This window comes from Sus scrofa, chromosome 6 (assembly GCF_054392235.1).
Source record: "Sus scrofa isolate SSC_HxYL_T2T_F1_AM1 chromosome 6, Sscrofa_HxYL_maternal_Yorkshire_Landrace_v2.0, whole genome shotgun sequence".
Classification (NCBI taxonomy): domain Eukaryota; kingdom Metazoa; phylum Chordata; class Mammalia; order Artiodactyla; family Suidae; genus Sus; species Sus scrofa.
The window spans coordinates 61,418,749-61,444,881 of NC_139388.1; the positions used below are offsets into that span (position 1 = coordinate 61,418,749).

The 26,133-nt window shown below is 44.1% G+C and overlaps 1 protein-coding gene across 17 annotated transcripts; it reads right to left on the bottom strand.

The window, feature by feature from the left end:
* Nucleotides 1–566: 566 nt before the first annotated feature.
* Nucleotides 567–26,133, bottom strand: LOC110261296 (zinc finger protein 28-like). Of its 17 annotated transcripts, none has more exons than XR_014806510.1 (7): nt 26,005–26,133; nt 19,836–19,902; nt 15,860–15,986; nt 13,329–13,495; nt 11,208–11,333; nt 3,613–6,007; nt 567–1,424 (listed from the first exon to the last, which is right to left on the bottom strand). XR_014806510.1 is itself a non-coding variant. In XM_084961577.1 (7 exons), exons 3-7 carry the CDS (start codon nt 19,848–19,850, stop codon nt 5,972–5,974), a joined length of 471 nt encoding a protein of 156 aa, XP_084817703.1. In that variant the 5' UTR covers nt 19,851–19,902; nt 22,970–23,053; nt 26,005–26,133; the 3' UTR covers nt 3,101–5,971. The 17 variants fall into 17 exon arrangements, 10 of the variants coding, with proteins under 10 accessions (XP_084817703.1, XP_084817702.1, XP_084817708.1 ...); XR_014806511.1 differs by having other exon boundaries at nt 567–1,400; nt 3,589–6,007; XM_084961577.1 differs by lacking the exon at nt 567–1,424 and adding an exon at nt 22,970–23,053 and having other exon boundaries at nt 3,101–6,007.

Below are 26,133 nucleotides of genomic sequence, written 5' to 3' on the forward strand. Positions count from 1 at the left end.
TTCACTTAGCGTGATAATTTCTAGGTCCATCCAATTTATGAATTTATTCTTTTTGTCTTTTTCCCTTTTCTAGGGCTGCTCCCACAGCATATGGAGGTTCCCAGGCTAGGGATCTAATCGGAGCTGTAGCCACTGGCCTACGCCAGAGCCACAGCAACGCAGGATCCGAGCCGTGTCTGTGACCTACACCACAGCCCATGGCAACGTTGGAACCTTAACCCACTGAGCAAGGCCAGGGATCGAACCCACAACCTCATGGTCCCTAGTCGGATTCGTTAACCACTGCGCCACGACGGGACTGCCTATGAATTTATTCTTTACAGAGATCTAAGCACTAGAATGATCATATAAAAGAGAAGGTGTGAAAAAGTCTCCCACTTTATAGAATTCATAATGTAGTCGGCACAGCAGGCACTAAACTAAATACTATGTGCAATACTTTTGTAATTTCAGATTCATTTCTGCTGCGCCACGATGAGAACTTCCCTCTGGAGGGATTCTCTGATATCCTACTGACCACAACAAGAAAATGTCAATAGAATTAAGAAAAATTCAATGAATAATCATGAAGGAAAAAGGGAATTTTATTCAAGCGAAACTGAGGGTTCTGACCCTGGGGGATAGGCTCTCAGAAGCTCATGGAGCTGTCACTCTGGCTAGAAGTTGAAGGCAAGTGTCATATACATTTTCAAGACAAAGGATCATTTATCAAAATGACAGTGATGATTTCATGTAAAGTTCACCAAAGATATATAGCTCAGGTCAGCATGTTCAAGGTGAGAGAAAGTCACACGACCCCCCAGAGAGTTGGGGAAAAAAACGCTATTCTTTTTTTTGCCAGGCTCTTGGCATTCAAAAAACACCTGGGCCAGGAATGGAACCTGCGCTGCAGCAGTAACACCAGGTCCCCAGCATGCTGAGCCAGCAGAGAACTCCAAGAAACTATAAATTGACCTTTATTTTATGATGGAGGAGGCATTCCCACCCGTGAGGAGCTGTGGTTAATGTGTAACGCAGATGCACACTGCACATTAGGGAGGAGGCAGAAGGCGGGCAAGCACACACAGAGAAATTTTATGTTTAATTTCTCCTGTCCTGTCTTAAAATATAAATTTTCTTTCCTCAACTCCAAGCACAAGATATTGTGTTATATTTATCCCTATTTCTGAGATTCTAGTTCCTAAATTTGTGGCATATTTACCATGTCTTCATTTCATGTAAAGGTGCAACCCATGGGTCTTATCTTGGCACAAAAAATGTCTGCAGAGGAGTTCCCGTCGTGGCGCAGTGGTTAACGAATCCGACTAGGAACCATGAGGTTGCGGGTTCGGTCCCTGGCCTTGCTCAGTGGGTTAAGGATCCGGCGTTGCCGTGAGCTGTGGTGTAGGTCGCAGACGCGGCTCGGATCGCGCGTTGCTGTGGCTCTGGCGTAGGCCGGCGGCTACAGCTCCGATTCAACCCCTAGCCTGGGAACCTCCACATGCCGCAGAAGCGGCCCAAAGAAATAGCAAAAAAAAAAAAAAAAAAAAAAATGTCTGCAGAAATCACACGGTGTATGTTTACAAGTGGGAAGGTGGGTTTCGGGGGCGGGGGGCGTCGAGTCTGAACCTGGACTGCTGTGGTGTTTTCATTACAGCTACAGAAATAATCTGGATTACACCCTGGAGTTCATAACTCCAATGAAAATTATGAATATATATTTCAAAAATGTAAGTTGTTTGAATCTAACATGGGAAGAAATTGTTACAGATGTTCTTCAACCTAGAAAGCATAGTGATTGTTATCATGAAGCGCCCCCATGTGGTGGGATATGCTTGGGTTAATAGAAGGAACATGATTCATTAGGGTTATAAGAAAAAAGATTACATTTTAAGAGCTCCCGCCTTGGCACAGTGGGTTAAGGAGCTGGCATTGTCTCTCTGGTGCCTCGGGCTGCTGCTGAGGAACCGGTTAAATCTTGTGCAGTGGGATAAGTATCTGCTGTTGCCGCAGCTGTGGCTCCGATTTGACCCCTGGCTCAGAAACTTCCATATGCCCATGGGTGTGGCCAAAACTAAATTTTACTTTTTTGGGGGGTGGGGGTCCCTGTGACACATGGAGTTCCCGGACCAGGGATCAGATCTGAGCCATAGCTTTGACTTAAGGGGCAGCTGCGGCAATGCTGGATCCTTAGCCCACTGTGCTGGGCTGGGGATCGAACTTTGTGTCTCAGAGCTCCCAAGAGGCTGCCGATCCCGCTGCGCCACAGCGGGAACTCATTTTTTACTTATTTGGATGTGAGAAGTATGATATTCTACATAAAATGTTGTCCAGGAGTTCCTGTTGTGGCGCAGTGGTTAATGAATCCGACTAGGAACCATGAGGTTGCAGGTTCGATTCCTGGCCTTGCTCAGTGGGTTAACGATTCGGCATTGCCGTGAGCTGTGGTGTAGGTTGCAGATGTGGCTTGGATCCAGTGCTGCTGTGGCTGTGGTGTAGGCTGGCGGCTACAGCTCCGATTAGACCCATAGCTTGGGAACCTCCATATGCTGCGGGAGCGGCCCTAGAAATGGCAAAAAGACCAAAAAAAAAAAAAAAAAAAAAAAAAGTTGTCCAAATTACAGTTCCAGAGGCAAACCTTGCAGCCCTCACAAGCTTGCTCTACTCTGGTTCTTCAAATTACTACCCTCTATAACACGGTCTCTTCAGTTTTCAATAATAAGAGTAATCATTATTTTTTTTATACAGCAGCTATTCCTTTTCAAAGGACAGAGGCTGTTGCCCCCTCCCCATTCCCCCCCACCACATATGCCATCTCCAGTGACCCATCATTCTCCTCACAGGAAAACCTTCTCCACTTCCTGTCCTACTGCGTCATGGTCATCAGGCAGAGTAAGCCTTTCCTATACTGACCAGAGGCCCCGAGTCCCAGCAACAAATCCAGAGGGGCTGTGGCCACAGAAATCGCACTCACTTAGAAAACACTTTTACACTCAGATTCTGCTCCTCCATACCTTGGGGGAGTTCCTCCCCAAAACCTATATAAGCTGGTATTGAGTGAGGTGCAGGTTCTAGCTACTGGCTTTGCCACCGGCGTTAGTTTTATATATGGTTTGTCTCCTTGAGGGCAGATCCAGTCTTTATTCATTTTTCTTGACTGAAATATGGTTGATACACAACATTATGTTTCAGGTGTATTACCTATGGTTTAACAACTGCATACCTTATGAAGCACAGAGGTAAGTCTAGTAGCCATCTATCCCCAAAGTTATCACTGACTATACTGCCTATGCTCTATATTATAACCTGGCGCTTTACTGCGTAACTGGAGACCTGTGCCTCTTAAAGCCTTCTCCTATTCCACACACACCCGAAATCCCACTCCCCCTCTGGCAATCATGCTTATTTACGAATCTATTTTTCTTATATTTTGTTTTTTATGTTACATATATAAGTGATATCGTGAGTATTTTTGCTTTTTAGGGCCACACCCGTGGCATACAGAAGTTCCCAGGCAAGGGGTCCAACTGGAGCTGTAGCTGCCGGCCTACACCAGAGCCACAGTAACACAGGATCCGAGCCACGTCTGTGACCTACGCCACAGCTCACGGCAACACGGGATCCTTAACCCACTGAGCGAGGCCAGGGTTCTTCATGGTTCCGAGTTGGATTCCTTCCCGCTGCGCCACGACGGGAAATCCACGAGCTACTTTTTGACTTATTTCGTTTAGCATAATACTTAGAGCTATCCATGTTGTTGCAAATTACGATTTCATTTTATCATGGCTCATAGTCCACTGTGCGTATGTATGCTTATGTACACATCCACACACACATGCACAGATACAGACAAGTGTGTGCACGGGGGGGGGGGGGAACGGGACACACCTATCTAGGTAGCCTTCTTATCTTGGCTATTGCAAATAATGCTGCAATGAACAACGGCGTGCATATATTTTTTCGAAGTAGTATTTGTTTTCTCTAGGTAGATATCCCGATGTGCACGCGCTGGATCATATGGTAGTTCTATTTTTAATTTTTTGCACAACCACCATATTGTTGTCCAAAGTGGCTGCACCAATTTATAATCCCGACAGTGCACCAGGGTTCCATCGTCTCTCATCCTCACCAACACTTGTTACTTGTTGTCTTTAAAGCAGGTGTTTTGAGAGGTGTGAGGTGGTAGCGCCTTGTGGTTTTGATCTGAATTTCCCTGATGACTAGCAACACCAAGCATCGTTTCATGTGCCTGTTGGCCATCTGTACGCCTTCCTTCTCCATGATGGGGTCTCTTGGCCTGAGAAAGGCTTGCATATTTGCACAAGTTGCCTGTCAATCATGACCTTTTAAAGTTTTACCCTCCTATGAATTCTCTGATGATCCCCAAAACTTGAGCTTTAAAGAGAAGCACTGTCACACAGGTTAGGTTTACTTTTCTTTTCCGTATGTATTTTCTGATGTCTCGTGAGGCTTGCAAATTGGGTATAAACTTTGCCACACTCATGACATTTGTGAGGCTTCTCCCCGGTATGGATCGTTTCATGTTGAAGAAGGTATGAACGCATTGTAAAAGCTTTGCCGCACGCATCACATTTGTACGGTTTCACTCCAGTGTGAGTTCTCTCATGACCCCACAGCTGTGAGCGCTGTATAAAAGCCTTGTCGCAGTCTTTGCACTTATAGGATTTTTCTCCTGTATGAATTCTCTGATGTGCCATCAGGCTTGAACGCTGGGTAAATCCCTTGCCACACACGTTACATTTGTGTGGTTTCTCCCCAGTATGAATTCTCTCATGGCCCCAAAGTTGTGAATGCTCGACAAACGCCTTGCCACACACTTTGCATTTGTGTGGTTTCTCCCCGGTGTGCATTTTCTGATGCCTAGTAAGGCGTGAACATTGGGTGAACGCTTTGCCACATTCATTACATTTGTAAGGTTTCTCTCCAGTATGGATAGTCTCATGTTGAGTAAGATTTGACCGCATGGTAAAGGCTCTGCCACACACGACACATTTGTAAGGTTTCTCTCCAGTGTGGATTTTCTCATGTTTGTTAAGGCTTGAACGCTCGGCAAATGCTTTGCCGCATTCATTACACTTGTAAGGCTTCTCCCCTGTATGCATTTTCTCATGACTCCAGAGGAGTGAATGCTGGATAAAGGCCTTACCACATTCGTGACACTTGTAAGGTTTCTCGCCAGTGTGCATTCGCTGATGATTTGTAAGGTGTGAATTTCGACTGAAGACCTTGCCGCACACATTACATTTGTAGGGCTTCTCTCCTGTGTGCACTCTCTGGTGTGTCGTGAGGTTGGAACACTGATTAAAGGCTTTGTCGCACACTTTGCATTTGTAAGGTTTTTGTCCAGAATGAATTCGCTTGTGATTCCTGAGGTTTGAGCTTTTGCTAAAAGCCTTCCCACAGTCATTACAGGTGTACGATTTTTCTTTAGTGTGTGCTCTCCTGTATGGTGCAGGTAACAAAGTGTGTATAACAGCAGGAGGAATCCGTTGAAGCGACGACCCTGAGGAACCTCCGCTGACGGACCTCTCCACTTGACGGCACGCATGCACCTTCTCCTCGCCGGGAACTCTCTGCAGTTGAGCCACCGGTGCCTGCAGCCTTACTCCAGTCCCACCTTCCGGACACTCTCTATCTTTGTTTCCAGCAATGCTTATGTTATTTTTAATTTCTAACAAAGTCCTTATGAATGGCTTGTCCTGTGGGAAATAGTCATATGGACGACTCCTTACAGAAACATCCAGAGGAAAATGAACGAAGGATTTACTCTCTTGAGCTTCTCTGTAAGTGCGGGTTCTATTATCCGGCAGAAGCACTTTGTCATCTCCGGCGTCACACCTCTGCTCACACGCACATTCACACTTATTTTCACAGACTTTGTTGAGGTCAACATCCTTGATGCCTCGACTTTGGTTTCTTTCCAGTGTCACCACATGGTGAACGTCTCCTTCATTCATGTCCTCTCCTGGCGCTAAGTCCTTGATTCTAAGTCCAGGAGAATGGCTTCCTATTAAACAAGAGTTCCAAAATAAATATTTCATATTGAATTAGTCATAAATGTGTTTGATAATGTGGAAATATAATGTAAGAAAAAATTTGCTTAAAAAATCTGTTTATCAGGAGTTCCCATCGTGGCTCAGTGGTTAATGAATCCAACTAGGAACCATGAGGTTGTGGGTTCGATTCCTGGTCTTGCTCAGTGGATTAAGGATCTGGTGTGGCCGTGAGCTGTGGTGTAGGCTACAGACGCGGCTTGGATCCCACGTTGCTGTGGCTGTGGTGTAGGCCAGTGGCTACAGCTCCGATTGGACCCCTAGCCTGGGAACCTCCATATGCTGTGGGAGCGGCCCAAGAAATGGCAAAAAGACATAAAAAAAAAAAAAGACAAAAAAAAAAATCTTTATCGCATATTTTAGTAACCCAGGATAGCTCTAGCAGGGAAGTTAATAAGCAACCACAGTTATACAAAATAATTGCGTCTGACATTCTAAAGGATTCTTTCATAAGAACTGAAGAAAATTTATACTCCAGAAGGAACATATAATAGGAAAAGTGAAATATATGTTGAGCATCACTGAATTTTGAAATATCCGATTAAGGTAAAACATACGTTTTCTTTCTATAAAGATTAAGAATTAGGGAAAATGGAAATCTCAACTATGATTTCTTGCCTATAGTTAATGACAGCCAGTCATATTGATCAACTCCCTAACTATGAAGTATGATTTAATTATACAGTTATAGGGCCAAAAATATGTATAGTATATAGTGCGTCCTTTGAAACTTTGTTATCTCAGGCAAGAGAAAACATTACTATGGAAACAATTACAGAAAGACAACGTACAAGATATATATACTACATATATACTACAGTGGAACATAAATCTTATAATAAACATGACAAAAAATTTGATGTACCTATTATCTTTGTGGATGTGATCATATTTGGTAAGAATAATGTGTGAACTACATTATATATTTTAAAAATAGAATATCAATTTTGGCATAAGTTTTTTAGTGAAAATGTCTTTACTTGTTACTTGAAGTCATAGAATCTCTTTTGCCAGAATTTTTACAAAGTATCTGAAATCATATTTTTGGATTTTTTTTTTTTTTTTTTTTTGGTCTTTTGTCTTTTTAGGGCTACACCCTCAGCATATGGAGATTCCCAGGCTAGGGGTCTAATTGGAGCTGTAGCCACCAGCCTAGGCCACAGCCACAGCAACGCCAGATCCAAACTGCATCTGTGACCCACACCACAGCTCATGACAATGCTGGATCCTTAACCCACTGAGCGAGGCCAGGGATCGAACCCACAACCTCACTGTTCCTAGTCGGATTCGTTTCTGCTGTGCCACGATGGGAACTCCATATTTTTGGATCTTTTAGCATTACAACCCCAGACATACAAGAGAAATCCGATGAGAAGTGCTCTTACCATGTGTACATGACTACATACTTATCGTGAATCATGGAGTTCCTATCGGAAAGGAATCCAACTATCATCCATGAGGATGGGGGTTCGACCCCTGGTCTTGCTCAGTGGGCTAAGGATCCCGCGTTGCCTGTGAGCTGTGGTGTAGGCTGCCAGCTGCAGCTCCAATTTGACCCCTAGCCTGGGAACTTCCATATGCCGTGGGTGTGGCCCTTAAAAAAAAAAAATCAATGGCAATTAATATGCACTTATCCAAAAGTAGTAAGTTCTGACTACAGAACTGTCACCAATAAGCAGTGCCCTTCAGGGGCATTAGCAAGGGACCATGAGCAGAGAGGGATTTGGGTGGAAGGGCAGTGTTGCCAGCAGCACCTCAGCACAGAAACAATTTCCGGCCGTGCTGTGCTGATCTGCGTCAGACATCCATGAGCAGAGATGTGGTCCGTAACACAATCAGCCAATGACAGCCTGAAGGACCGGACAGCAACGGGATGTATGTCCACAAGGACCAGGTGACTTTTTATGGAATTCAGTTGAAAAACAGAACAGGCAGCAGAGCAGGCTTCACGGATTAATAAAAATATGTAATTCTAGAAACTTGAAAATGTCTTTGGAAAATTTCTAGCAAGTGTGAGAAGCGGTTCGTAATGAGGGAATTTAGAGTGTAAAAGCTGCCATGTGTCCTTAAACAAGATTAAGATATGTACATGTTAGCTTCGTGTCCCAAGATGTGCATGATGAAATCCAGACAGGGAGAAATGAGTATTAAAGTATCTGCAGCAAAAAATTCCTGGTGAAACTAAAATATAATGCAAAGTTTACTTACAGAAAACTACGTATATAAGGAACAAGCAACGTAACCTAAATAAACATAACATGGCAAATCAACCGAATGGTATTTCTGTGACTAACAAAGTAACTTAATCAAAAAAGTTTACTCTGAAGACATGAAAAATCTTCAATGTAAAAAAGGCCATAGATTTAACTGAGTGAAATGTGTGTGAATGCAGTGTCATATCCTTACGCACCTATGACAACGGCCAAAATCCACAACACTGACAATACCAAACACGAGTGAACGCGTGTGAGAGCGAGGACTCACTGGCGGCTGGTGGAAATGCAGAACGGTACAGCCACTTCTGGAAGGCAGTTTGCGGTCTCTAACAAAACGAAACACATTTTTTTTTTTGCTTCTTGGGGCCGCACCCGCAGCATATGGAGGTTCCCAGGTTAGGGGTCCAATCGGAGCTACGGGCGCCGGCCTGCACCACAGCCACAGCAAAGAGGGATTTGGACTATGTCTGCGACTTACACCAAAGCTCACGGCATCGCTGGCTCCTTAACCGACTGAGCAGTGCCTGCGATCAAACCCGCCTCCTCATGGATACTAGTCGGGTTCACTACTGCTGAGCCACAATGAGAGCTCGTCAACATGCTCTTAAATATGACCTCTCAAGTGCACTCCTTAGTATTTACACAAATAAGGTGAAAACTTCTGTATATGCAAAAACCTGCATGTGATTTAGAACAAATACTCCTAAAATTTGTATACAGTAAACTACAGAAGTCCCTGAACAGCCAAAGAGACCTGGATAGAGAAAAACAAAGTTGGGAGACACCACACTCCCCTATTTCAAACTGTAGGACACAATATGGTATTTAATACAGTAGGGTGGTATAGGCAAAAAATTAAGAGTGTAGAAATAAACCCACACATACATGTGGTCAATTTATTTATGACAAAGGAGCCAAGAATACACAGTGAGGAAAGGGCAGTGTCTTCAATAAATGGTGTTGAGAAAACTGGATGGCCATGTGCAAAAGAAAGACGCTGATTCTCTCTGTTTTCTCCTTTTTTCTTTTTTTAAAAACGATTTTATGGAGTTACCGTTGTGGCGCAATGGAAACGAATCCGACTAGGAACCATGAGGTTGCAGGTTCGATCCCTGACCTTGCTTAGGGGGTTAAGGATCCAGTATTGCCATGAGCTGTGGTGTAGGTTGCAGACTCTGCTCAGATCTGGTGTGGCTGTGGCTGTGGCGTAGGTTGGCAGCTACAGCTCCAATTAGACCCCTAGCCTGGGAACCTCCATATGCTGTGGGTGCAGCCCTAAAGAGACAAAAAAAAAAATTATTTTCCATTATAGTTGGTTTATAGTGTTCTGTCAATTTCTACTGTACAGCAAAGTGGCCCAGTCTCTCTCTCTCACACAACACACACACATACACACATTCTTTTTCTCACATTATTGGACCTCTATCTTACAGCATTTGCAAAAAATTAACTCAAATGGATTAAAGACTTGAATGTAGGACTTGAAACCATAAACTAGAAGAAAATGCTGGCCATAATGTCTTAAATCTGACCCCAAAAGTAAAAGCAACAAAAGCAAAAATAAACACATGGGACTACATGAGATGAAAAAGCCTCTGCACTGCTAAGGAACCCTTAACAAAATAAAAAGTTCTATGGATTGGGAAAAAATAGTTGCAAATCACTTATCTCATAAAATGTTAATATTCAAAACATATGAACTGCCTCTACAACTCAATAGGAAAGAGAGAAACAATTCAATTAAAAAATGGGCAGAAGATCTAAATATACATTTTTCTGAAGACAAGACAGAGATGGCACACAGGGGCATGAAAAGATTGGTCATCACCAGGGAAGTGCACATCAAAACCACCATGAGGTATCGTCTCGTACCTGATAGAACGGCGATTATCAAAAAGACAATCCCAAGAGGAGGTGAGTATGTGCAGGAAAGAGAACTCTCCTGATCTACTGGTGGGCATGGAAGTTGGTACAGCTGCTATGGAATATAGCATTAATGTTCCTCAGAAAAGGGAAAAAGAACTACCATACGGTCCAGCAGGTCCACTTCTGTATGTTCATACATAGTTAATTAATTAGAAAAGATTTATATATAACCCCCTGTTCACTGAAGCCCTATTTACAAGAGCCAAGATATAAAAACAACTTAAGTATCCACTGATGAATGAACGAAGACATATGTACAAGGGAATATTATTTAGCCCCCCAAAAATCTGAAATCATGCCATGTGTGACAACATGCATGGAACTTGAGGGCATTATGCTAAATGAAGTAAGTTAGACACAGAGAGTTCCAGGCATTCCACAGCAATGCCAGATCTGAGCCGAGTCTGCTACCTACACTGCAGCTCACTGCAATGCCGGATCCTTAACCCACTGATCGAGGCCAAGGATCAAACCTGTGTCCTCATGGATACTGGTTGGGTTCATTACTGCAGAGCCACAACAGGAACTCCACATAACCCAATTTTACAATGGACAGGAGTTCCCTTATGGTGTAGTGGGTTAAGGATCTGGCAGCATCACTGCAGCAGCTCAGGTTGCTGCTGTAGCACAGGTTTGATCCCTGGCCTAGGAACTTCTGCATGCCTCAGATGTGCCCAAAAATAATTAAAAAAAAAATTCTGCTGTATAGCCCAGAGAATTATCTACCCAAAATACTGTGATAATCTATGTGAGAAAGGAATCTGAAAGAGAATGGATGCGTATATAACTGAATCACTTTGTCCTACAATTGAAATTATTGCAACCTTGTAAATTAAAACTATACTTCAATAAAACTTTAAAAAATAAAAAAGATAAAATGGACAAAGAAATCTGAATAGATTTTTCTCCAAAGAACAGAAAAATAGCCAATAGGCACACAAAAAATAGGTTTCACATAATAGGTTATTAGGGAAATGCAAATAAAAACCAAAATGAGATAAAACTCATTTACCTGAAAGGGGCTGTAACACAGAGACAAGTAAGTTCTTGGTAAGGATGTGGAGAAGCCGGACGCCTCATACACCCCTATCGGGAATGCCAAAGGCTGCAGTTGCTTTGGCCAGCAGTCTGGCAGTTCCTCAAAAGATTAAACAGTTATCATAAGACCCAGGAACTTCACAACTACCTACTACTGAACAGGAATAAAAATCTATGTCCACACAAACAACTGTATAAAAACTGTTAACAGCAGCATCTTTTTTGTCTTTTTTTTTTTTTTTTTTTTTTTTTAAGAGCTGCACCCACAGCATGTGAAGGTTCCCAGCAGGCTAGGGGTCGAATCTCAGCTGCAGATGCCGGCTTACATCACAGCTCATGGCAACGCTGGATCCTTAACCCACTGAGTGAGTCGAGGGATTGAACGTGAATCCCCATAGATACTAGTCAGATTTGTTTCTGCTGAGCCCTGACAGGAACTCCAGCATTATTCATAATAGCCAAATGGTGAAAGTGCAACCCAAACGTCTCTCTACGCAAGTATGGATATGAATAAGGTACTACCCCAAACAAGAACAATAAAAAACCTGCACACCAGGGCTTAGAGCAGCTTTACCCATAACTGCCAAGACGTGAAAGCAATCAAGATGCCTTTTAGCAGGTAACTGGAAAAATTAACTGTGATACATCCAGACAATGGAAGGATTATTCAGCACTAAAAAGAAATGAACGATTCAGTCATGAAGAGAAACAGAGACACTCATATGCATATGACTAAGCAAAAGAAGACAATCTGAAAAGGCTATATAAACGGTTTGATTTCTACTGCAGGACCTTCTGCAAAAGGCAAACTATGGAGACAGGAAAGAGATCTGTCATTCCAGGGGTGAGAGCGAAGAGAAACAGGCAGAGCATAGGCAATTTTTAAAGTGATGAAAGTGCTTTGAACGATACCACCTTGGTACACGTCTGCGATTACGCATTTGTCCGAGCCTGCAGAACATACAATGGTAAGGCTCTACGGTAAATATGCACTTTGAGGGGTTAATGTGTGTCAGGTGTAGATTCCTCTGCGATGACAAAGGTCCCACTCTGGTGAGGGATGTGGATAATGGGGGAGGGTCTGCATGTCTGGGTAGGAAATGCCAGAAACGGGAAACCTCCGTACCGTCCCCGCCGTTTTCCTGCAACCTGAAACTGCTTGAAACAGTCTATGTGTAGAGAAACAAAAGTGTATGTGAACAGTAGGTACTAAGTAACATGCAACAGAGTAGAAGGAATAACTCAGACTGTCTTTCCAAAAAATTCTAGAGGTTATATAGGTTTAGGGGAAACTAGTGTTCAATCATAAACACTCAAAAAAGAAACTGTGTCGAATATGACCTGTGATATTCACTCCATGACCCCACAGACCAAACTGTAGATATAAAACAAAGCCACAAAAAGTATGATAAAAACATATGGAACTAATGATTATTAAAGAAAGAAAAATCAAGGCCATTTACAACAATAAAATCTGCAAGATGAAAACATCAGTGGCTTAAACAAAACCAATTACTGTAGTTTAAAAAAGTCAGCATCATTCAACCTTATAAGCTTCCTCAATAAAACTTGTCAAAATTTTATTTGTTGAAGGGAAATGAATAGCACGGGGAGTTCCCTGGTGGCTCAGTGGATTAAGGATCTGGCACTGTCACTGCTGTGGCTTAGGTCACTGCTGTGGCAGGGGTTCAATCCCTGGCCTGGGAACTTCCAGATGCTGGGGACACAGCCAAAAAAAACAAAACAAAACAAAACAAAACAAAACACACACAGGATGAACAATGCAGCATGAACAGCAGTGCAGTCAGTGTCATTGACGTGAGGCTGTGAACCTGGACAGCGTTCTCTTTAGCCCAAGTTCCTAAACCTTTTATTTCTGGCTCAAAGGAGGTGATCATTTTACATCTGATCACACTGTCACACCGCCCTGGGAGGCACGTTATTCCCTGCAAGAACAAGAGGGACAAAGGGAGGCCCTTATCAGTCAGCCTCTCCTGATCCCTTCTCGCTCAGTGTCTTGGGACATGCTGACCGTGCTACTCAATGGTTGCACGAGATATTTCTACATGTAAAGCAAGATAATATGGTAACATACTAATCGGTGCTCTCTTTCAAGCATGTTCTGCACCCAGTAAACGCCTTCCACGGGAGTGTGCACCAGATGCTGTCCATCACCTAAAGGTGGATTACCACAGCAGAAGAAGGGGATCAAACTGTAGACCCTTGGAATGCGTACTTCAAAAGCAAGTTTCAGAGGTAACACTGTAAAGGAGAGAAAGCAAAGGTCTTTTTGGAGTTCCCGTTGTGCCTCAGTGGTTAACAATACCGATAAGGAACCATGAGGTTGTGGGTTCGATCCCTGGCCTCGCTCAGTGGGTTGGGGACCCGGCGTTGCTGTGAGCTGTGGTGTAGGCTGGCAGCAACAGCTCTGATTAGACCCCTAGCCTGGGAACCTCCCTATGCTGCGGGTTCGGTTTAAAGAGACAGGGAAAAAAAAAAAAAAGAAAGAAAGAGGAAAGGTCTTTCCATGTTCCTAGGCTAGGTAGAGAGCTGGAAGAGAGAGAAAAATACAAGATATGGGAGTAAAATAAGAAGGTCAAATTTGGGGAGCAGTGGGTCAAGGATCTGGCATTACTGTTGTAGTGGCTTGAGTCTGGGCTGTGGCTCAGGTTCAGTCTCTGGCCAGGAACTTTCACATGTCTTGGGTGTGGCAAAAAAAAAAAAAAAAAAAAAAAAAAAGTCAAATTCTCTGTGGGGTTCTTGAGAAGGGGTGGTGTGCTGCCCACAGGCTGGAAGCGGGAAGGCCCAGGCTGAGACACTCGCAGGGAGCAATGAGAACAGAGCGGATCGCAGGGTCTAGTCTCTGTATCACTGCCCAGAATCATTCTCCCAGGAGCCAGCCTATCCCGGTTTACTCACATGTGGCCCAGGCAACTACAGTGGCTTAAGGGCCTGAAGAGGCAGAGATGGCCTGACTCGGCCTCCTGACTTTCATGAAGCCCCAGATGCAATGGAAGAGCAGCTATTTTGTTTTGACATCCTCTGAGCAATTTTCCCAAAAATACGAAATGTGAATGGAAATGAAATAGTTCCTGGGGTCAGGTCTACAGAGAACTTAGCCCCCATCTGTATTAACAGAAAACCAGGAGAGATTAAGGGGAGAGAGGACTCCTTGAAAGCCACCTTGGTCCCCCCCTCAAGCCACGGCACCAAAACAGTGGGAGGGGCCAGATGGTGGAGGGTTGTAGGTCATGACAAAGCCTTTGCTTGGCTCTGAATCAGTGGGGGCATCACCGTAGAGCCGGAGTTTCAACTTTCACATATTTGAATAACAGAGTGACAAGTGTGAGTGTGTGGAAGGGATTTCTTTTGAGAATCCTTAAGACACAAAGTTTAATTTTTCCATAGTTGCCCCTCTGAGGATAATTTCCCAAATGACATTTAATGGCGTTTACTCTGTGCCCATCTGAGCTCCTATCTCTGTTCACATCTCTACAGATTCCCATGGGTCTGGATTTTTCTCTGTTTTCACTTTACCTTTCAAAGTCCAGGGCTCTTTCCCTTGTTCTAAAATGTACGTAATATTCAACTTATGAGAGATTTCAATTTATAAAGAAAAACAGAATATGACATGCTATGCTGTTCTAGAAAACATGGCCAGCTCTTTGTTGAGCTAAGAAGAAAGAAAATCATAGCTGGGTCTAGAAACATATTACAAAAATGAGTCAACCGATTGCCTCCTGAATGCCTAGATAGGTATACAGATATCTAGCCCTCTTCCAGAAGAGTCAAAAGCACAAGGGTAAAACCACAGAAGGAGATACTTCTAAAAATTAGGCATAAGAAGCTTCCATCATGGTTTAGCGGTTAACAAACTCAACTAGTATCCATGAGAATGCGGGTTCAGTCTCTGGCCTCGCTTGGTGGGTTAAGGATCCGGTGTTGCCATGAGCTGTGGTTGGTGTAGGTTGCAGATGCGGCTCGGAGTTGTTGTGGCTGTGGTGTGGGCCAGTGACTACAGCTCTGATTGGACCCCTAGCCTGGGAACCTCCATATGCCGCAGGTGTGGTCCTAAAAAGACACACGCACACACGCAAGAATTAGGCATAAGGCCTCCTGACTACTACAACCACAACTAATTAATCATGAATGCAGGACTTTGGATGACAGAAGTTACAGTATCATAAGCCACATTAAGAATCCTTTCAGAGTTCCCATCGTGGCACAGCAGAAACGAATCTGACTAGGAACTATGAGGTTGCGGGTTCGATCCCTGGCCTCAATCGGTGGGTTAAGGATCGAGCATTGCCATGAGCTGTGGTGTAGGTCGCAGACATGGCTTGTATCCCCTGTTGCTGTGGCTCTGGTGTAGGCCAGTGGCTACAGCTCCAATTAGACTCCTAGTCTGGAACCTCCATATGCTGCTGGTGTGGCCCTAAAAAGATAAAAAAGGCAAAAAAAAAAAAAAAGAATTCTTTCATTGCGAAATGAAACCAACACATTCAATTAATTTCAAGTGCAGGGAAAGGAAGCTCTCACAAGCATGCTAGGGGCTCCTGAAAGACAAGAGAAAATGCAAAGACAGACAAAAGTAGTTATGGACTCCCGGAGAGAAGCGATGCTCACCCAGGGAGAGCAGGTTCCTGTAGGTCTCCAGAATCACATCCCAGTACAAGGCCCTCTGAGCCGGGTCCAGGCAGGCCCACTCCTCCTGGGAGAACTCGATGGCCACGTCCTCGAAGGTAAACAGTCCCTGAAAGGAAAGCACCTTTCACCAGGTGGACAAGGAGAGAGTTCCTAGTTTGACACAAAATTATAGAAGCAGAGACGTAAGGACTGACTTGGCTGGAGTGAATGTTCTGATCGATCCATGCAAGATACTTTTGAGCAAATTACTTTTCTCTTATTTACATTTTTTTTTTTTTGCCTTTTTGCCTTTTCTAGGGCCACAACCACGGCATATGGAGGTTCCCAGGCTAGGGGTCGAATCAGAGCTGTAGCCAACGGCCTACGCCACAGCCACAGCAGCGCGGGATCCGAGCCGCGTCTGCAACCTACACCACAGCTCACGGCAACGCCGGATCCTTAACCCACTGAGTGAGGCCAGGGATCAAACCTACAACTTCATGGTTCCTAGTCAGATTTGTTAACCACTGAGCCATGATAGGAACTCCTAAAAATTTTTTTTACTGAGCTGAAGCTCATGTCACATACAGTTAGCTATTTTAAAGTACCATTCAGTGGCATTTATTACCTTCACAAGGTTGCAAAACGGCACCTCCCTCTGGTTCGAAAACATTTTCCCATCACTGAAGGAAACTCACCAACTAGGCCGTCACCTCCCGTGCGCCCTTGTCCTTGGTCCTGCACACCGTCAACGCTGTCACTACGCATTTCCCTACTTGGCAAATTTTCCTATCAGTGGAATGGTACGAAACCTGAGCTTTTCTGTGTGGCTTCTTTTACTCAGAATAGTGTTTCTTGGAGTTCTCGCTGCAGAGGTTGGGGCTGCTGCTGTGGCATGGATTCGATCCCTGGCCTGGGAACTTCCACATACTTCGGGTACGGCCAAAAAAAAAAAGGTAGTTTGTATCAGCACTACATTCCTTTTTCAGGACTGAATACTATTCAATTCTGTAGCTATATCACACTTACTTATTTACTCTTTCATCGCTGGCCACTTGTCAGCACTTCTTGCCTAATATTAGTAGTGCTGCTGGGATTTTCGAGTACAAGTATATGTGTGAGTACCAGTTTTCAATTCTTGTGGGGATACACCTAGACAGGAATTAGAGCCACACACGTTAACTTTTTAAGGATCTGCCACACTGTTTTCCACAGCAGCACATTATTTTATCAGCAATGTGGCAGGATTCTCATCTCTCCACATTTTTACTGACACTTTCTATTTTGCATTTTATTATAACCACTCTAGGAGGTGCGAAATATCTCATGGTGGTTTTACTTATTACTATTTTTTCTTTTTTGGCTGCCCCATGGCATACGGAGCTCCCGGGCCAGGGATGGGATCTGAGCCTCAGCTGTGTCCTACACCACAGCTGTGGCAAGGCTGGATCCTTTATAACCCACTGTGCCAGGCCAGGGACTCTGAACCTGTGCCTGAGCTGCTGCAGTCAAACTCTTTTAACCTACTGTGCCATAGTGGGAACTCCTCCTGTTTTTTTTTTTTTTTTTTTTTTTTTACTTTTTAAAAGGGCCACACCCGAGGCATATGGAGGTTCCCAGGCTAGGGATCTAATCGGAGATACAGCTGTCAGCTTATGCTACAGCCACAGTAACGCCAGATCCGAGCTGCCTCTGCCACCTACACCACAGCTCAGAGCAACGCCGGATCCTTAACTCACTGAGCGAGGCCAGGGATCGAACCCACAACCTCATGGTTCCTAGTCGGATTTCCTTCTTCTGAGCCACAATAGGAACGCCTCTTATTTCTTCAAATATTCTTTTTGCCCTCTCGCCTTTCCTTCTGGCACTCCTATTATGTGCATATCTGTGTTCTTGAGAGTGTCTCAAAGGTTTCTTAGTCTCTCTTCATTCTTCTTTTTTCTACCTCTCTTTTGCTCAGAATGAATAATTCCAACGAGCATATGTTTAAGTTTACCGACTCTATTCTGTTGATCTGTGGTTGAAACCATGTAATGAAATTTCAATTCTGTCATGGTACTTTTTGGCCTTACGATTTCCATTTCTTCTCTTTTCTATAATTTCTCTCTCTTTACTCATATTTTTTATTTGTTGAAACACTGTTCCATTTGCCCTTAGTTCTTTGTCCATGGTTTCCCGCAGCTTAGCATGCTTATGAGAGTTGATTTAAAATCTTTACTTTGTGCTCGCAGTGTCTGTTTTTCCTTGGAAACATCATCATTAACACAGTCATCATACACAAGTTGCCCAACCTAGAGAAAACCTTAGACATCTGTACGGAAGCTGGCGTGCTTAAAAGCAGCCACTGTGGCATTTTTTACAGTAGTGAAAAATGTGAAAACCCCTTGTGTCTCAAGAAAATGTCCCAATGAGGATCGAAAAAACAAAATAATCTCTGTTTACTAATGTGAAAATAAATCCAATATATATGGCATGTAAATATTTAAATTTTCAGAATAACACAGCCTAACAAAACAGTTACTGAAAAATATTTTCTAAAACCACATTACCACATACAAATGCATTTTTACAAGCTCTGTCCTAAGAACAGCTGTTCTTGATGGCGATAATAAGTGATGGTGGAAGATGTGACGAGAAGGGGAGAGTGTACGTCTTAGTCTTTACACTGCATCACTGTGTGTTGAACCACAAATACATATACATGAAAAAAACATTAAAAAAAAAGGGGGGGGGGAGAGTTCCTGTTGTGGTGCAGCAGAAACGAATCTGACCAGGAACCATGAGGTTGTGGGTTGATCCCTGGTCTTGCTCAGTGGGTTAAGGATCTGGCATTGCTGTGGCTGTGGTGTAGGCTGGCAGCTGTAGCTCCAAGTAGACCCCTAGTCTGGGAATCTCCATATGCCGTGGGTGCGGCCCTAGAAGGACAAAAAAGACAAAACAAACAAATAAAAACCATATACACATGAGATGTTTCATATAAAGAAACATAATGCTGAACAACAATAAGGAGAATCGGAATGTGGCTCCAGGCTCTCAGATGACATCAAAGTTATGCTCCTATGCCTTGGCTAAGTTAAAACCATTTTAACCTAAAACAGCTGGAGCTCCTGCTGTGGCTCAGTAGGTTAAGAACCCGACAGAGTGTCTTTGAAGATGCAGGTTCGATCCCTGGCCTTGCTCAGGGGGTTAAGAATCCCGTGTTGCTGTGGCGGTGGTGTAGGTCGGCAGCTGCAGTTCCCACTCGACCCCTAGCCGGAGCACTTTCACACGGCCACAGGCGTGGCAGTAAAGAAAAAAGAAAACAAACAAACAAAACCATCTGCTGCATGAATATCTGGGTCTTTGTGAGAAGGAGGTGGTATGAATAATTTAAGGGAATGCTTCCTGTTAGACAACTAAGTTGATGCTACTTTTAAACACTAATTATGTCATAAAACACCCTCTCCACACCTTATTTCTATTTCAGAACTTCCCATTTCATTCTTAAGTACTGGTATTTTGGAGTCAGAAACATCCTGATTCACTCAACTTCAAATGCATTTATAAAATCTCACAAAGCAAGTTTCTCCGTGTCGGTCTTCCTTCCCAGACCTCCTCGGGAGTTCGTGCACCCTAACACATCCTTACACACGCAGTCGCTTAGATCCTGGCTTATGCGGAGCTCAGAGGGCATCAGGAGGGTGCTCTAAAGCATCCTTCCTGGCCAACCACACTCACACCACAGAGCCTACGCCCCATCTCCAACCCAGGCCTGGGTATAAAACCCTTCACAGGATGAGCACCTAAAGGGCTCCTCCCAAGTTCCATGCCACTGGTCACAGTGAGGAGTAATCTGCAGGGAGAAAAGAGGAGATGAGGGAAGGCCTTGTGTGCTAGGAAATATTTGAGACAGGGAACTTCAGAGACTGAGAAGTTCAACAAGTCCAAAGCGTATTTTAGGGAGGAGAGAACAGTCAGAGGAGAACAGGACCTTTACCTGGGCATGCGCCATTCCTTCCTCGTTCTTCCCTCTTCCTCTGAGCTACTTCTCAGAGAAGATGATTCTGTGTGACAAAAAACGTGTTCTTTAATGCTTTGAATCAACATACCTCCCTCCCCTGCCTCAAGCAGACACAGAGGGGAGACTCTGAGGATGGGGGAACAAAGGCTCACGGTGACAGGAGGGATGCAGAGACAGTAAGCCCCTACAGGGAGACCAATAGGTGAGTTTTTCACCTATTTCTCCAGGAAGCTCTCCCCTCCTGCTGAAACCCACGCTCTGCTTCACCTGCACTGATCTTTGTTCACTTTACATTCAACCAAAGGAACCTCCCTTGTCCGAGCTCTTGGCTCTGCCCCAGGCAGCCAGCATCCACTGACTGGTTGATGCAGCATAGGATGCTTATCCCATCCCACTTAGAGCAACCCTGGAGGGCCGGCCCAGCCTCAGCGCTCCCTGCTGAAGCTCTACTGAAGAGGCTAGATTTCTGCCCTGGAGGCACTGCGGAACCATGAGGCGGGTTTAACGCCAAGAGATGACACCATTAAACTTAAGATTTACCCTAAAACCTACAATTATACTTATTCAATATTCAATTAGTGGCACAGTAACCATCCTTCCGTGGAACAATGTATCATCTTCAAATCCCCATCCATTCCTCTTACCTACAACTAATAATTAAATCATCAGATGACAGACTCTACCTTCTAGGCAGCTTGTAAATTCAGCCTTTCCTTTCAATGATGCTTTCTCCCCCACGTAACACTTGATAAAAACATTACTGAATACTTAATAATCATGTTGTACAACTAGAGATGGAATAAAATTCATTGAGTAATTAAAAATAATTAAGTCAATTAATTATTAAGAAATAAAAAATATTTGCCTGTGTTTCAATGTCTTTTTGGAAACAGGTTGTGGACATTGACTCAGCACGGTGTAACTGCAGAAGGAGAAGCGTGCATCAGATGGTGGATGCCACTGTGCTCACAAAAATATTACTTTCACGGTGATATCATTCTATTATGAATATCATTTTATTAATTTCCTATTAGATTACTGGTGCTAAAATTTGTCTATATGCCAGATGGTACAAATTGGCTCCCAACACATCCAGTAGTGCAACTTGCAGCATTATTTAAGAGTGGATTTTGGAGTTCCCGTTGTGGCGCAGTGGTTAACGAATCCGACTAGGAACCATGAGGTTGCGGGTTCGGTCCCTGGCCTTGCTCAGTGGGTTAAGGATCCGGCGTTGCCGTGAGCCGTGGTGTAGGTTGTAGACGCGGCTTGGATCTCGCATTGCTGTGGCTCTGGCGTAGGCCGGCAGCTACAGCTCCGATTCGACCCCTAGTCTGGGAACCTCCATATGCCGCAGGAGCGGCCCAAGAAATGGCAAAAAGACAAAAAAAAAAAAAAATAAAAGAAAGAAAAAAAAAAACAGTGGATTTTACGCCTGCAGCGGAACTGGAACTAGGTCATTAAGTACATGGATACAGAGTTTCTGCCGTGGCTCAGTGGGTTAAAAATCTGACACAGTGTCTGTAAGGATGCAGGCCATGATACCTGGCCATGCTCAGTGGGTTATAATAAGGATCTGGCATTGCCACAAGATGTGGTGCAGGTCACAGATGTCACTTGGATCTGGCATGGCTGAGGTGTGTGCTGGCAGCTTACAGCTTCAATTCAACTCCTAGCCTGGGGACTTCCATGTGCTGCAGGTATGGCCCTAAAAAGAAAAGAAAAAAAAAAAAAAAAAAAAAAAAAAGAAATACATGGATATAATACCTAAGGAACTAGGGAAGTCAAAGTTTGTCAGTGTTGACAAGGCATTTTCTATCTTCAAAACACAGCCTTCTTGGAGTTCCATGAGAACCCGGGTTCGAGCCCTGGCCTTGCTCAGTGGGTTAGGATCCCGCATTGCCATGAGCTGTGGTGTAGGTTGCAGATGCAGCTCGGACCTTGAGTTGCTGTGGTGTAGGTTGGCAGCTACAGCTCCGATTGGACGCCTAGCCTGGGAACCTCCATATGCTGCGGGTGCAGCCCTAAAAACACAAAAAGGCAAAAAAAAAAAAAAGTAGCCTTCTGAGCCTCCTCAGTGGAATAAGAATGGCAACTTTCTTGCACATGACTTCATCACCTACCACTCATATTCTGGCTGACGCTGGACATACACAGAAACACATCCAAGACATGTTTTCACAAAACATGGTTTAACCTTTTCTTCATAACCTCTGCCTTCGATAAAACCTACTTTGTATTTTTTAATATATTTTACACACATATTTTTTTATGACAAACATTAAAAACAAATAAGTATTGTGGTTTCCGCATTCAGTTATGATGATCTGTGAAGACCATAATTCAACAATGATTCGAAGTTGCCTCAGGTCCTTTGGCTCTGTTCTGCTCTCTCATATAAGCATTTTTCTTTGCCAAAGGTTCTTCCTAAAATTTAGTCTGAAGTCCAAAATAGAATATTCCACTTTAGAAATGGAGGACCAACCACCTGTTTTCATGCTGTTGATACTGGATGTTGCATTTATACCAATGAATTCTAAATCACATCAGTTCCCCCCCTCTGTTGCAATACAGTTGCTACACAATGTTATGTTAATTTTCGGTGATTTAACATTTGCACACATTATGAAATGACCATTTTTTTTTTTTTTTTTTTGCTTTTTAGGGCCATATCCACGGCATATGAAAGTTCCCAGATGAGGGGCTGAGTTGGAGCTATAGTTGTCGGCCACTGCCAAGCCACACCAGATTTGAGCCTCGTCTGAGACCTACACTGCAACTCATGGTAACACTTTCTTTTTTTTAAATTTTTACATTTTTGTCTTCTTAGGGCCACACCCATGGCATATGGAGGTTCCCAGGCTAGGGGTCCAATCGGCGCTATAGCTGCCAGCCTACACCACGGCGACAGCAACGCCAGATTCGAGCCACGCCTGCAACCTACACCACAGCTCACGGCAGTGCCGGATCCCCAACCCACTGATCGAGGCCAGGGATTGAACCGCAACCTCATGGTTCCTAGTTGGATTTGTTTCTGCTGAGCCACAACAGGAACTCTTATTTTTATTATTTTTATTTTATTTTATTTTTAAACACTGGATCCTTTAACTCACCAAGCAAGGCCAGGGATGAAACCTGAATCCTCACGGATACTAGTCAGATTTTTAAACTGCTGAGCCACAATGGGAACAGCAAATCTATAAAAAAAAAGATTTACTCCATGATATAGAGAAAGACAAACTGAGAGAAAGGTAGGCCTCTATCTTTGAGCCCTTGCCTTTTTTTTTTTTTGTCTTTTCTAGGTCTGTACCCATGGCATATGGAGGTTCCCAGGATAGGGGTCTAATTGGAACTGTAGCCACCAGCCACCAGCCACAGCCACAACAACGCAGGATCTGAGGTGCATCTGCGACAAACACCACAGCTCACGGCAACACCGGATCCTTAACCCACCGAGTGAGGCCAGGGATCGAACCGGCAACCTCATGGTTCCCAGTCAGATTCACTAACCACTGAGCCACAATGGGAACTCCGAGCCCTTGCCTTTTAAAAAAGAGTTTTTCATAATTGTTGGAGAACTGGAGTACATTTTCTTTTTTCTTAAATGGCTACACCCTTGGAAGTTCCTCAGCCAGGGACTGAAACTGAATCCTTTTACCCACTGTGCCAGGTCAAGGATTGAAACTGCACCTCCGCAGCAATCTGAGCTGCTGCAGTGGGATTCTTACGACACCATGCCACAACAGGAACTCCTAGGGTACATTTCAATTCTAATTATAACTGCGTACCCATCTCAGAAAACTGCCAAATGCAAACGTAAAACCAATTCTGAAAATTAGGTGTCTTTCTCAGACTCAGAAAATCTGGTTTACTTTAACTTCATGTTACAGGTGGGGAGAGAGCCTCACAGAGGAAGCAATTTTACCAATTTACCTGGAAGAAGTCTGAGTTGAGTGAGCAGAACTGGGTTTAAGGGCTGGTCTGGATAGCTTAAAGCAGAAAGGGTTTGTCCTAATTCCTGATTACCTTTCATATTCCTGAGCAAGAGAACCTTCTTTTTCATGATTTAATCAAACATTTACTTCCTCTTTTCCAGAAAACATGATAATCAAAATATATGAAATTATAAATAGTTACTACTCCAGAAAAGCATGAAAGGGGACCGTCTATGGAGATGAACTCCAAACAATCTCTTCATCATGAGCACGTGGGCTCTGCTGGAACCGTTTCTCATCAATGTGAGAGATGCTGGGACCTGGGATCCTGTACGGATTGCAATGCTTGCACCAGTACAAATGTCTCCTAAGCAACAGAATCCAAAGAAAAGGGGCTAAAAATAACTACAAACATGCACAGTTGTGACAAATTAGGAACAGTAAGATAAAAAAGGCCAAAACCCAACCGCCCCTTCTGAAGTGTGGGAGCAAAAGCAGGGTTCTACACGTGATCCCTGCACACAGCAGCACCAAGGGTGTGCAGAGATCACTTAAGCCACACCTCCTGTCCAACCCACAGATCCTCCACCCTCATCCTATATAAGGGACCAGCTCCCCCTCAGGGAGTGAGCAAGGGCACCAGTTTCTTGCTCACTCCGTGCAGTAGTTAAAGAGTTTCAATAAAGCCTTGCCTCAATGCCTCATCTGGCCTGTTACCAATCTCTATCGATTAAAGAGTTCAAGAACTCCAGTTAGTAACAAATCCAGCCCATCCTTCCACATCTGCACAGAAAGGACAAAGGGGACGTGAGGGGAAAGTCTACTTAGTTGGACACTTCAGCTCAGGCTTAATGATGTAGCAGATCACTTCAGGGAGGAAAGAAGCTACTGAATATCAAACTGCTTAAACTAGATTTTTAACCAACATCCTTACCACATGCATAGTGAAATACTGTAATTTGCCAGATACCAAAAAATAGTTTCAAGATAGGACACAGTAAAAAGCATATAAGCTTTGTACTTTGCACAATAAAATGTGGAGGGAAAATGATCTGGAAATTAGAAAAAAAAATCCAATAGGTTCTGAGATTAGTTAAAACAAGTGTGAGGATACATCAAATTCAGAAAAGGATGGCATGCGCCACAGTGGAAACAGAACAGTACCGCTAAAAAGCCATTTTTATTTATTTATTTTTTGTTTTTTAATTTTTTTGGTCTTTTTCCCACGCCAGAGCCACAGCAAGGCGGAATCCGAGCCTCATCTGCGACCTTCACCATAGCTCATGGCAACGCCGGATCCTTAACCCACTGAGCGAGGCCAGGGATCGAACCCGCTACCTCATGGTTCCTAGTGGGATTCGTTAACTACTGCGCCACGACGGGAACTCCAATAACAGCCATTTTCAAGAAGCACTATGTGCTGAAAAAAATTCTCCCCTCATTTTTTGAAAGCTAAGAGGAGAACCTGGAGTTGACTGAGCAAAGTTTCTGCCCTTGGGATGAATCGGGGTTGCAAATGGGGTTACCCTCTTATGATAGAAATAGAAAATGCAGATACCTCCATCGCCAGGTTTTGCCACTCTCCTTTCCTCCGCATAATTTAAATGTCAACAAATTTTATATAAATTAGGTTAGAGAGACACAAGCTAGTACTTCACAACTTAACATTCCATATCCAACCTACTCCATATTCATCTGGGTTTCGGGCCTCTGCTTTCTCCACCGTATGCTTTGTTTTCTATAAAAGTGTCCTGTTTCTTCTCCTTTTGTCCACTTCTGTGCTTTCCCCCTCTTTTCTACCCATCATTTTTTTTTTTTCCTGTCTATCCCTCCTCCCACAGATTGGCCTGTTTCAATACCTGTCTTTCTTTCTCCCCAGGATTTCTGACCCTTCGCTAACGGCACGTATTTCTGCCTCTGTATCCACCCCCCTCTGCTCTCCCAGGAGGGAGGTGAAGGGCGCATACACCCATTGCTTCACCCGAAGAGGCTGGGCTTGGGGACCGGGAGCCAGAGCAGGAAAACAGGCTGCAGGAGGTCGGTGTCTCTAAAGACTGAAGGTAGAAAGCTGGGGAGTCGGCCTCAGAGCGATTTTAACCGGACCCGGACCCTGAGGCCCGGGACCTGAACCCAGTCTTCGCGCGACGCCGCGAGAGACCGAAGGGGCGGACTCAGAGCGCGAGCCACGAGCGCGTTCAGGGACTGCAACTTACCCGGAGACCCCGGACACCCGGGCGTGGAGCAGCGGAGCCTGAGGACCGCATAGCGCAGTTAGCTACGAACTAACAACCCGAGAGACTCGCTGCTGTGAGGGCGCCCGTTGTTCCCAAGGATTCACTTCC